General features: G+C 21.6%; 6 protein-coding genes across 6 annotated transcripts; 3 read left to right on the top strand and 3 right to left on the bottom strand.

The window, feature by feature from the left end:
- Positions 1-1,056: 1,056 nt before the first annotated feature.
- Positions 1,057-2,696, top strand: SRAE_2000505700 (Phospholipase D/Transphosphatidylase domain-containing protein; the record flags this gene model as incomplete). Its single annotated transcript, XM_024644019.1, has 3 exons — positions 1,057-1,134; positions 1,182-1,970; positions 2,025-2,696. The coding sequence occupies 3 exons, from the start codon at positions 1,057-1,059 to the stop codon at positions 2,694-2,696; spliced, it is 1,539 nt and encodes a 512-aa protein (XP_024509622.1).
- A 1,075-nt stretch (positions 2,697-3,771) lies between these two features.
- On the top strand, positions 3,772-4,905 carry SRAE_2000505600 (Hypothetical protein; the record flags this gene model as incomplete). Its single annotated transcript, XM_024644017.1, has 1 exon — positions 3,772-4,905. One exon carries the CDS (start codon positions 3,772-3,774, stop codon positions 4,903-4,905), a length of 1,134 nt encoding a protein of 377 aa, XP_024509621.1.
- A 155-nt stretch (positions 4,906-5,060) lies between these two features.
- Positions 5,061-7,951, bottom strand: SRAE_2000505500 (von Willebrand factor, type A domain-containing protein; the record flags this gene model as incomplete). Its single annotated transcript, XM_024644016.1, has 3 exons — positions 5,061-5,615; positions 5,667-5,803; positions 5,854-7,951. The coding sequence occupies 3 exons, from the start codon at positions 7,949-7,951 to the stop codon at positions 5,061-5,063; spliced, it is 2,790 nt and encodes a 929-aa protein (XP_024509620.1).
- A 597-nt stretch (positions 7,952-8,548) lies between these two features.
- On the bottom strand, positions 8,549-9,205 carry SRAE_2000505400 (Hypothetical protein; the record flags this gene model as incomplete). The annotated part of the gene is made up of 1 exon (XM_024644015.1): positions 8,549-9,205. One exon carries the CDS (start codon positions 9,203-9,205, stop codon positions 8,549-8,551), a length of 657 nt encoding a protein of 218 aa, XP_024509619.1.
- A 480-nt stretch (positions 9,206-9,685) lies between these two features.
- On the bottom strand, positions 9,686-13,091 carry SRAE_2000505200 (von Willebrand factor, type A domain-containing protein; the record flags this gene model as incomplete). The annotated part of the gene is made up of 4 exons (XM_024644013.1): positions 9,686-10,228; positions 10,277-11,313; positions 11,371-12,228; positions 12,269-13,091. 4 exons carry the CDS (start codon positions 13,089-13,091, stop codon positions 9,686-9,688), a joined length of 3,261 nt encoding a protein of 1,086 aa, XP_024509617.1.
- On the top strand, positions 11,436-11,669 carry SRAE_2000505300 (Hypothetical protein; the record flags this gene model as incomplete). Its single annotated transcript, XM_024644014.1, has 1 exon — positions 11,436-11,669. The coding sequence occupies one exon, from the start codon at positions 11,436-11,438 to the stop codon at positions 11,667-11,669; it is 234 nt and encodes a 77-aa protein (XP_024509618.1).
- Positions 13,092-13,675: the final 584 nt, after the last annotated feature.

Genomic DNA, 13,675 nt, shown 5'->3' with positions numbered 1-13,675 from the left:
TTGACTACTACAGACAAGTTGAATTATTAACTTTTAAAGCTAGAAATATTTGTAGACATTTTAACTTTTTATAATGATAATGAATTTGATAAAAAAAAAAATTATGTCTAATGTAAACCAAGAAAGCTAATATTTTTTTTATGAAAAATTGAAGAAAAATAATTAAAATAAAATTTTTTTACCAATAAAATATTTAAATTTGAAAAGATATATTATTTAATTGATAAGAATCTTTTAATAATCATGATAAAAACATTTTTTTAATTAAAAAAAATTTACCGTATTATTTTTTGTAAAATATCTTTTGATAACAATAAATGGTAATAAAAATTAATATTTATTTACCATAAATGTTACAATCAATTAAGAAATTATCAATTTAAAGTGAAATTTGATTTTTTTGGTATAATAAAGATTTGAAAATATAATTTGATTGATAAGTTTTAAAAGTGTTAAACTTTTCTTGCAGTAATAATAAAATTTTTAGTATTATTTAAAAATAAAAAATAACCAAATCAAACATTTTTGTTATAAAAAATTTTTTTAATTTATTGTTTAATAAAGAATTGAAATTTAAAAAATGTATCAATAAATTATAATTTCATAGTTGTTTGATAAACTTATTTGATTTAGATCTTCCAATTGTTAATTATCAAACAACTTTAATTCCAATTATAATTAGTAAAAAAGAACAAAAAAGTTAGTAAAACAATTTAATTTAGCGATAATTATAAGACGTATATCAACTTCAAAAATTATTTTAATTTATACAGATATCAATCTTCTTATCATAATATTAAAGGTTTCTATTAGTAATAATGTGGCTTAAGAATTTAATCTTAGGTAAAATTTTACTTATTTAATTTTATTGTAAAATAGCTATTGTGTTATCAATATATTGATATCAATATACAGAAGTACTATATAATAATTGCATTAAAATAAATATTTCTCAATTATACATGAATAATCTTTGTCTAATCGGATTTGTTTATTACCATTTTTTAAAATTTTCTATAATTGATATTTTTTTTACAGTAGTAAAAATTCATTGATATGAATAAATTTAATATTTTAGTTCCTATAGTTACTGCTTTAATAACAATACTTTTAACATCTGGAATATGGATTGGTGTATGTTTTTAGTAAAATTTTTTTAATAATATATAATAATTAATTAGGCATACTATATTTTTAAACCATCGAATTGCAATGAAAATAATAACAATTTAACTAATAAGCCAATTTCTACCACGGTAGTGCCTTCTACAATAAAAAATTCCACCATAACAAATGAAAATAATGTTGATTGTACTTCTTCTTGTGAATTTACTCTTGTTGAATCAATTCCTTATAATTTAACATATGAAAAAAATGAAACAACTTATACAAGAACATACGATGTTTGGAAACGTTTAATGAAAGAAGCTAAAAATAATATAAATATAGCTTCTAGTTATTGGACATTGTTACCTAATGATACTGAAGTTAAACTTAATTATCATCCATCAATGGAAGAAGGAATAGATATTTTTAATTCTTTAATCAATACAAGTAAAAGAGGAGTAAAAATAAATGTTGCTGAAAATTACGTTAAAGGTGGTAATCCAGATACAATATATCTAATGTCAAATGGATATGCTAATGTTAGAAGTTTAAATTTTAAAAATTGGTTTGATGGAGGCATTCTTCATACAAAAGCTTGGATTGTTGATGGAAAACATTTTTATGTTGGTTCTGCTAATCAAGATTGGAGATCATTAACACAAGTTAAAGAGTTAGGAGTTGCTGCTTTTAATTGTCCTTGTCTTGCTGCTGATATTGAAAAAATTTTTGATGTTTATTGGCAGATGGGAATACCAAATGAAAAAATTCCTGATGTTTGGGATGATAAATTTGTCTATAATTCAAATCCACAAAATCCAACACCAGTTCAATTAAATAATGAAAATTCATTAGTTTATTTTTCGGTAAAAAAATTTTTAAAAAATTATATTTATTTTAATTAAATTTTCTTTTTTTAGAGTTCACCACCAGCTTTTTGTCCACCAGGTAGAAAACCCGATGGTGAAAATATAGTTGATATTATTAATAATGCAAAATCATATGTTTATATAGCAGTAATGGATTATATTCCAGCAACTTTGTATATTGATAATAATTATTATTGGCCAGATATTGATGATGCTTTAAGGCGTGCTGCATTTGACAGACATGTACATGTTAAACTTTTAATGTCAAAATGGGCTCATACAGGAAAAAGTCTTTATAATTATTTAAGATCTCTTGCTGATATTAATGGAAAATTACCATGTATTTATATAAATTATAATAATGGAACTAAAAAGTGTGCTCCAAACTCTTGGGGAACAATTGAAATAAAATTATTTGAGGTTCCAGAAGATGGTTTTAGTTGGATTCCTTATTCTCGTGTTAATCACAACAAATATATGGTAACAGAAAGTACTGTATTTATTGGAACATCCAATTGGTCTGCAGATTATTTTATAAATACTGGTGGTATTGGTTTTACAGCTAAGTCAGAAAATATTGCTATAAATAGTAGTTTAAATTATAATGTAACAAATAATATATTCCTAAGAGACTGGAATTCACCTTATGCAAAAAGTATTTATGACTTTGATCTTAACGGAGATCCTTATAATAATACAAAAAAAATAAATTCTACTTTGTAATTATTTTTAGTATATATATATATATATATAATTTAATACTTATTTTATGTATAAGACAATTTTATCTTTTAAATTTTTGTACTTTTAAAGATTAATTTAGATTATGGCTAATATTGATAATCAATTATATAATTATATTAAAAAAAATGATATTACTTTTGAAAATAATGATGATAACATTAAAAAAAAACCTTTTTTCTTAATATATTTATTATAAAAATTAATGTATGAAAAAATTATATTTTTTTGATATAAAATTTTTTTTTTAAATTATATATTTCTTATAAAGAATGTTTCTAATGTATATTTTTATCCATTTTATAACACATTGTCTTATATTGTATGCCAATTCTATACAATTAATTTGTAATGTCTTATATTTCAAAAAAAAAAAAAAAAAAGAATTAATTAACGTTTATCTATTTTTTATATAAAAACAAGGATAAGTATGATTAGTTTATATATATTAAGCATTCATATACTTATAAATAATAATTAATTATGTTAGTATAGTTTTTAGCATTATCTTTAATAATAATATATCATTAAATTATAGATATACTATTCTTCTAAAATTGTTACTTTTATGTTTATAATCTTCTGTCATTGTATATATAGGAAGCAATGTTGATAATACTATTTGTCAGATGAACTTCAATATTTTTTTTTGAATATATGAAATGAAATATATTTGAATCATTTTATTTCTAATGATAAAATAAAATTAATTAATCATAAGAATTATTATATTTCTTTTATAAAATATTTATTACCACCTTATATAAAATATTAATAATTTATTATATACATTTTCACAAGAAAAATAGAAATAATTAAATTTTTAAATTTGACATAACATAAAATTATATGTTTAAATTTATTTTATTTTAAAAAAAAAATTTTCTGTGTTTTATTTTAAAAAACTTTTTTAATTATTTTTGCAACTTGAAATGTAAAATATTTTTTTTATTGGTTTGAAAGTATAAACATTTATATTTATTTATTAATTATGTATAAAATTTTTCTTATCAAATTTCATTTCTACTGCATTATATTAATTACTTTATATTTATAGATGGATGACTCTGCCTATTTAACTCTTGTTGAAGTTTTAAATCAATCTCATCTTGCAAAAAAAATTCTTAATTACATTGGTAATTTTAAAGATATTAAAAATTTTGCACTTTCAAATTTTTATATTTATAATGTTTTAAAAGGAAAACATTTTATTTACTCTAAAAATATCATTGATCCTACATCTCCTAATACTTATTGGGAAATACGTTTTATGAAATCTAAAAACAGAAGTTTATCACCATCTAGACTTATACCATGGGTCAAAAAACTTATGGGTATACGTGTTTCAACATCAACTATGACAGAACTAGAAATTCCTTTTATGGACAACATGTTAAAAATTGCACCAATGATGGCATCTTATGAACTTGTTTTTTCTAATCTTAAAAAATTTTCCTGGGACTATAGTTATTTCACTCTTGGTCATTGTGAACCAGAAATTATACGTGCCAACAATCTTAAAATGGTTGAGCATGTACTAGAAGGAGTAACAAATGCAAACAATCTTAAATTTTTCCGTTTTCATTTTTTTAAACCAATTAAAGGTAACAAAAAAGGAATAAATCAAAAATTTCTTGAAGATCTTATTGTAATATTTACAACATATTTACCTAACACTTTAACTAAGATTGAATTTGGAAATTTTTATACTTTTTCAGTTAACATGATGAAAAATTTGAGTAATCATTTTGAAAAGTTAATGCATGCCACATTTTTTCAAGTAACTTTTCAAAGTAATGTTTCTTTTCAAAACTTTAGAAGTCTTAAATATCTTTATTTACCTTGTTTTGAAAAAAAAATTATACCACCACCACAATTGGGTGTACTTGTTGTTAGATGTTGTAATTATCAAGCTAAAATTGAATATGGAGAATTTGAACTTGGAGATGTTGAACCTAGTGAAATTGAATATAACTGTCCATGTCGCAATATTAAGGAGAATTTTTCATATATTATAAATCATAACGTTGGAATAAGTCTTTTTAGACTAACTGTTTATTTTAATAATCCTATTTATCATAATTATTATGTTAATAATTTACCAGATAAAAGAGAAATGTACTTACCTGCTTTTGATAATTATAAACTTCATGATGCTAAAACTTCTGAAGGATTACTTAAAATAATATGAAGAAACTAAGTTTCAAATTTACAGCAATTTTTTTTTAACTTTTGATAATATAATTTTTTGATTAATTAAAATAACTATGTTTAAATTTTTTATTTTTAACGTAAGTTTTGCAATACCAATTATAATAACAATTTTTTTAGAGTGAATTATTTTTTTTAAGAACAAATGCTATTTGTTATTTTTTCTTCAAGTTCTGGATCAGAAAAATCATAATTGTTTACATTATTATATACACCATTAAATGATTCTGGCAACTTGATAAACACAGGATTAATAATAATTCCATTTGTTTTAATATCCTTTAATTGTTTTATACAATTATCAATTTCTGCTTGATTTTCCATATTTGAAAACATAATTAGAGAAAGTTCCATAGAATTTTGAATATTTTTTGATGATTTTAATTCATTCAACAATATATTAGTAAATTTAGTTATAAATTCATCCATTCTTTGATTTGATGAATAATATGGAAAATCGATTAAGTTTGAATTTTTTTCACAATGTTTTATGAAATCATTAGAATTTTTTTCTAAATACGCTAACAAACAATACCATTGGGTTAAGTTGGTTGCAAGTGTTAATTCTGTCTTTGGTTGATTTGGATAAGTCATAAAAATCAAATTTTCGTAAACTGAATTTATATCAATAGAAGCATAATTGGATGATATATCCCAACCATTACTTATTTTTTTTATTTTTAATATTTGCTTAAAAAATTTTTATTTTATGTAAAATAATTTTTATTTTTTTTAACTTACTTTTTTAAATAAATCTTCAGTTACTCCAGATCGTTGGTCAATAACAAAAAATATATCATTATTACATTTTAATTTTATAGGTGATAAGGTAGATGTTATTGTATTAGTTGTTGATTTTATTGAAGATAATAAAGAAGCTAAAATATAAAAAAATATTATTAAATATTTAATTAATTTATGTTCATACGTGTTGAATAAATTGATAATGTTGATTCTGATGATGATAATATAGAGCTAGGAGTAAATGTAGTCAATTGTCCTGAGAATGTACTACTTAAAAAATTTTTAGTTGATAAAGATCCAGTAGGAACATTTTTGGTATTTGAAGAAAACGACTTTTTTGACGTTGAACTAAACTCGGTAGTAATATGTGCGGCGTTTGTTGAAAGAGGTATTTCAGTTGAAGAAATTTTAGTAGAAATAGATTCTGAATTTGTTGATGATAATCCTGATGAAGTTGAAGTAAATGCAGTAGAAACAGATGCAGTTTTTGTTGATAGAGGTATTTCAGTTGAAGAAATTTTAGTAGAAATAGATCCTGAGTTTGTTGATGGTAATCCTGATGAAGTTGAAGTAAATCCAGTAGAAACAGATGCAGTTTTTGTTGAAAGAGGTATTTCAGTTGAAGAAATTTTAGTAGAAATAGATTCTGAGTTTGTTGATGGTAATCCTGATAAAGTTGAAGTAAATCCAGTAGAAACAAATGCAGTTTTTGTTGATAGAGGTATTTCAGTTGAAGAGATTTTAGTAGAAATAGATTCTGAGTTTGTTGATGGTAATCCTGATAAAGTTGAAGTAAATCCAGTAGAAACAGATGCAGTTTTTGTTGATAGAGGTATTTCAGTTGAAGAAATTTTAGTAGAAATAGATTCTGAGTTTGTTGATGGTAATCCTGATGAAGTTGAAGTAAATCCGGTAGAAACAGATGCAGTTTTTTTTGAAAGAGGTATTTCAGTTGAAGAAATTTTAGTAGAAATAGATTCTGAATTTGTTGATGATAATCCTGATGAAGTTGAAGTAAATGCAGTAGAAACAGATGTAGTTTTTGTTGATAGAGGTATTTCAGTTGAAGAAATTTTAGTAGAAATAGATTCTGAGTTTGTTGATGATGATCCTGATAAAGTTGAAGTAAATCCAGTAAAAACAGATGCAGTTTTTGTTGATAGAGGTATTTCAGTTGAAGAAATTTTAGTAGAAATAGATTCTGAGTTTGTTGATGATGATCCTGATAAAGTTGAAGTAAATCCAGTAGAAACAGATGCAGTTTTTGTTGATAGAGGTATTTCAGTTGAAGAAATTTTAGTAGAAATAGATTCTGAATTTGTTGATGATAATCCTGATAAAGTTGAAGTAAATCCAGTAGAAACAGATGCAGTTTTTGTTGATAGAGGTATTTCAGTTGAAGAAATTTTAGTAGAAATAGATCCTGAATGTATTGGTAATGATGTTGTAAGGGCAGAAACAAATTTGGTATTAGCAGATGATGAATATGCACCAGTTGATGATATTTTACCTACAGAGGACATTGATGATGCCATTGAACTACTTGTAACTGGAATTTGAGTAGATGTATCTATACAATTATTATCGCAATTTAATGATTTTACAAAAAAATCTTGTAATTGGTTAATACAATGATCAGCAAAAGTCCAATAAAAGATATTTGAAGGATTTAAAGGTTCTAAATCATTTTTATTTACAATATTGCCTAAAATTATAAAATTTAATGCTCCTTTTGCTTTCAAATCATTAGCATATTTTTTTGCCTCATTTATTTCATCAGCTGAGGTCATTGATATAAAAACAAAAGTTGAAAGTGAGTTTCCTGGAGTTAATATAATAGTATTATTTAAAGCATTTAATAATGAAGATAATTTTGAACCATCTGATAGTTGTATGTTATTTAATAGTTGATTAAATTGATTTTTATTTTTAATATCTCCAATTTGATTTTTTACAAATGGTATTTCATTATACCATGTTAAGGCAACTTTACTAAAATCATTCCAATTTGATGTAAGATTATCTCTAATAAGAGCAATTTCTTTTTGAAATAATATTGGTATTAGAGCATCTGATGAGGCATCAACTGATATTACAATATCTGTATTGCAATTTTTTATTGGATCGTTATTATAACAATATGAATTTTTTATTTCAAATAAACATTGTGTAGATGTAATTAAAGGATCATCTTTAGATATAAAGTTGTATAATGATATAGATTTAGTGTTACTTAACAATATTAAAATAAAATTTATTAATAATATCAAAAAAATTGACATTAAAATATTTCTTTTCATAATTTTAAATAAAAATTTTTGAAATGTAGAAATATTTTATATTATTAATATAATAATTTGTTATCTTAAGTATCTTACCACCTTAAAAAGTATTATTTTTTATAGATTATAATGGAAAATAACTGATTTATATTTTATTTTACAATGATATAATAGTTATAAAAGATAATATTTAATAATTTTGTTAAAATATTACTTAAATGGACATTAATATTTATCAAACAAAAAAAAAATATAAAAATAAATTATAAACGATTAAAGATTTTTGTCATTTCATTGTTAAAATATAAATTTTTAAGATAATAGATTGTAGTTTTTATCACTATGACATATTTTATTAAGCATTATAAAATAAATTAACGCTTTAAATTTATCATTTAAAATGTACTTTCAAATATGTATCTAGGTAAAGTATTATGATAAAATTATTTTATTAACTATAATTTTTTTTTTAAATATGAGTAAGTTATTACATAAATTATAAATAATAATAATCAAAATTCTTATATTAATGTTTATCTTAATACATATAATGATAAATTTAAAAAAAAAATTTTTATTATAAAATTATATCATTTATCAATTGTTACAACTTAAAGAGTTTTGAAAAAACTGTAAAATTAATGGAATACATTTAGTATCAAAATTCCAATAAAATATATTAGATGGATTCAGTGATTCTAAATCTTCTGTTTTGACAACATTTCCTAAAATTATAAAATTAACTGAACCTTTTTGTTTTAACATTTGTATATTTTGATAAGTTGATTCATAATCATTATTATAATATTGAGCAATAAAAATAAATGTTGATACATTGTCATCGGACACCTGAGGTATATTTAATAACTTTTCAGTTAATTTATTAAGATTTGATCCACTAGTTTGTTTTATTAAAGTTAAAATATAATCAAAATTTGATTTTGTTTCCATTGTTCCAGTGGTCATTCGAACAGTTGGTGTTCCTGAATACCATACAAGATTAACATTAGAAAAATCAACCCAATTAGCAGTAATATTATTTTTAATTAAATTTAACTCATAGTCAGAAAATAATATTGATAATAAAGAGTCACTTGATGAGTCAACAGCTATTGTTATAATTGTTTTACAATCAGAAAAAGGAATAGTATTTTTTATTTCATTTTTTTGATTAAAACAATTAGATGAGACAAGAGAATTAGTATAGTTTAATTTTTTTATAGTTACTTTTAAATAACAATTTTTTATAAACATAAATAATGTTATAAATATAATAAAGTTAATATTCATTATTAAAAATATTAAAAATATATTTTTTATAATATTTTTATAAATTATTTATATATAATGTGTAGTAACAAAATTCTTCTTATAATATAAAAATTGTAAAATTAATTATTAGGTTACATCATTCTAGGATTTAAAATGTTTTATCAGTTTTTACGTTTTCTAAACATTATGTTTATCATTACTTTATCTAAAATAAGTAAAATAATTTGCAAGTATATCTTTTATTTATAAATTGTTACAAAATAAAAAGTATGATAAAATCAAAAAAAAACTATAAATATTATTTAATAATCTTTTAAATGACAAAATAAAGTTTTAACATGTAATTAATTACACCACAAAACATTTCAGTTTTATTTTCAAATATAAAGATAATAATTCAATATAGTGTTCTTATCAGGAAAAAATCAAACTTGGTGTAATAATAAAATAATATCTTAAAAATTAATTACATATAGCATTTGTAACAGTATTTTGTAAATTTGAATCATCAAATCCAAACACTGAATTGGAAAGTGAAGAATAATTAAATGAATCTGTTTTGGATAACTTTATGATAACAATTTTAATGTTATAATTTATAGATGTTATTGAATTCTTTATTATAACTATTTTATCAATTTCATTTTGAGAAGCAGTTTGCATAAATAAAACTATTGTAAAATTTTTATCATTAAATGATCCATCTTCTAATTCATTATAAAATTTTGTTAAAAATCCATCCATTGTTTGATTTGACTCACTTAAATTAAATGAAATTTGATTTGTAGGTTTATTACAGTATATATTATAGTCATTTATATTTTTTTCTAAATATGCTATCAAACAATACCATTGTGTTGAGTTATGTACAAGTGTTAATTCTTGCTTTGGTTGATTTGGATAAGTCATAAAAATCAAAAATTCGTAAACTGAATTTACATCAATTGATGCATAATTTTTTGATATATCCCAATCACTAGTTATATTTTTTATTTTAAATAATTGCTAAAACAAAAAAAGTTGATTTATATATAAAAAAAAATTTTAACTTACGTCATTAAATTGATTTTTAGCTTCACCAGATCTTGCATCAATTACGAAAAATACATCATCATTACATGTTGGTTGTATTGGTAAAGAAGATGTTGTTTGGATACTTGTAGTTTCATAACTATTTTTTGAAGTTAATGTTGGAGAAATGGAAGATCCTGAGGCAAAAGTTGATGCAGTTCCATAATTTATTGTTGATTCATGACTATTTGTTGGTGTTAATGTTGGAGAGGTAGAAAATTCTGAAGCAGAGGTTGAACCTGTTTCATAGTTTATTGTTAAAGTTGATGAAATTGAAGATCCTGAAACAGTAGTTAAATCAGTCTCATAATTAGTTGTTGATTCATAATTATTTGTTGAAGTTAATATTGATGAAATTGAATATCCAGAAACAGTAGTTATATCAGTTCCATAACTTATTGTTGATGGTACTTCTGTCGTATTAACGCATCTTTTTTCACATATCATTGATGAATTAAAGAATTCAACTAAATTTGTAATATTATTTTTAGAGAAATCCCAATAAAATATATTTGAAGGATTTAATTTTTCTAAATTTAATTGTGGATTCATAGTTTTTAATATAATGAAATTAAGAGTTCCTTTATTTTTAAGTATATTGGCATATTGAATAGAATTATTAATATCATCATCAGTTGTTGTTGAAATAAAAACAAAAGTGGATAATGTTTTACTTAATGGTAATTTTAAGTTACTAAGTTTTTTTAAATGTTCAGCTAAATTTAATCCATGATCTTGTTTTATTGCAAGTAAATCTTTTTCTAACTCACTACGATTAAAAATTGTTCTAAAGGTAAGAGTAGAAAATGAAAGGTTATTATACCATGTTAATGCAATTTTTTCTAAATTTTTCCATCCAAATGTTATGTTATCATTTATAGCATTAATTTCTTCTTTAAATTGATTTTCATCAAGATTGTCTGATGCATCTAATGCTAATATTATTTGACCATCACAAAATGTTTTAGGATACCCATCAATACATGATATTGTAGATGAAGGAATATTTGTTGTTATATCTAAAATATTTATTTTATTATTTTTTTATAATAAAAATATTATTGATAAAAACTTACAAGATGGAGTTGTAAAAAGTTTAGAGGATGATTCAATATTTGTTGATGTAACAAAAGTTGAAGGAATGGTAGATTGTGTAACAATTGGAGATATGGTGGTTGTAATTGAATTTGAAAATGTACTAGATATTGTTGATGGTAAAGTTAATGTTGATAAAATAGATGATGAAGTTAAGGTTGTTAAAGTAGATGTTGAAGTTAAGGTTGTTAAAGTAGATGTTGAAGTTAAGGTTGTTAAAGTAGATGGAGTTGTTTTTAATGTAGAACTTTCTGTAGTTTTTGATGTAGCTACATTATAATTATTGCATGCCATAGATGAATTAAACCATGATACCAAAGAAGGTATATTACTATCTAAGAAATAAAAATTATATGTATTTGATGGTTTCAATGGTTGTAGTGATTGTGTTAAACTGTTTCCTAAAATGACAAAATTTAAAGATCCTTTATTTCTTAAATTTTGAGCATAAATTATAGATTTATTTATTTCATCATCTGATGTAAATGAAATAAAAATAAAAGTAGACTGTAAATTTCCAGGAGTAACTACAATATTACTTAAATTTTTCATTACTGTACTAAGACTTGATCCATAATTTTGTGAAATTAAATTAACATCATTTATTAAAGTTTGACGATCTAGAATAGTATTGTAAGGAAAAAATTCAGAAACAATATTACTATATCCAGCTATTGAAAGTAAATTGAAATTTTTATAATCTTTTGTTATATTATATTTAACTAAATTTTTTTGATACTCAAATTGAATTTGTGACAATACATCTGTCGAAGAATCTATAGCAATTACAATATTATTATTATTACATGTTCCAGAAGGTGTAATAGTAGTAGTAGTAGCTAAAATATTTATTTAATTAATTAAATTTAATATACTTACTTGATGTTAATATAGTTGTTGATGATACTTTAGATGTAGTAATTATAGAAGTTTCTTTACTTTGAGAATTTGAAGTTGTTATAATTGTATTAACTGTTGTTGGATTATTAGTTGATATTGTTGTTTCTTCAGGGCATCTATTAATATTACAACTTAATGTTTTATTAAAAAATGATACCATATTTGATATACAATGTGATGAAAAATCCCAATAAAATATATTTGAAGGATTTAAATGTTCTAAATCATTTCGACTAATTATATTACCTAAAATAATAAAGTTCAAACTTCCTTTATTTTTTAAATTTTTTGAATTTTCAATAGAATTCATCAAATCTTGTGGATTAATATATGATACAAATATATAAGTTGAAATAGGATTACAATTAGATGGTTCTAATTTATTTAAATTATATAACAAGTTACTTAATGATGATCCATTATTTAATGAAATATTTAAAAGTGCATTATCAAAATCACTTTTTACATTAAATATATTAAATGGAATTGTAGTAACATTTTTATTATACCATGATAAAGAAACTTTTTTATAATCTAATGAGGCTGAAGCAATATGATTTTGAATTACATTAATTTCCATGTCAAAAAGTAATGGAAATAATGCTTCATTTGAAGCATCAACTGCAAATATAATATTTGTATTACAATCATTTTCTATATCATTTGGTTCAATAAATTCACATGATGATGGATAGAGCATTCTTTCGTACTTATCTAATGATTTTTTATACAATATTTCAGGTGCTAATTTTGCCCATTCTGTAGAAATACATGTAAACAATAATAAAATTAATAAAATCATAGTTTTAGAAGTAAAAATATATATTTTTTAATAACTAATTAAACATTTGATATTTAAAATGATTTTATTACTATCTACTGATGAAATTTTATATGTCAATTTAAAATGATAAGTAAGCTCATAAAAAATATTAGTAATTATCTATTTATTAATATCTTCAAAGAATGTGTGATATAATACATGATAATTTTTATGTAATATATTATTTTACATTAAAGATCTAATACTAAAAAAAAATTTTTATATATTTTTATTATATTGTTATCATACATTCTTGTAACCATAAACTTAATAAAAATAAATATATTCATTTATTATTCATATAATTTTTATTAATTTACAATACTTTGATTATATAAAATTTATTATATTATAAAATATTTTTTGATGAGTAATAAGTAATGATAGAGTATAAAAGAATTATAACATTGATAATCATTGATATAATACTAAGTAAACATTAATTATTGTTATAATAATACTTATTAATAATAATAATAAAAAACAAATTTATCAAACTTTTTTTTAACTATATAATTATTAAAATATTTAATATAAACCAAAAAATAAACAATTGATATAAT

The sequence above is a fragment of the Strongyloides ratti genome (assembly GCF_001040885.1).
Source record: "Strongyloides ratti genome assembly S_ratti_ED321, chromosome : 2".
Taxonomy (NCBI): domain Eukaryota; kingdom Metazoa; phylum Nematoda; class Chromadorea; order Rhabditida; family Strongyloididae; genus Strongyloides; species Strongyloides ratti.
This window is presented reverse-complemented; position numbering and strand designations above follow the sequence as displayed.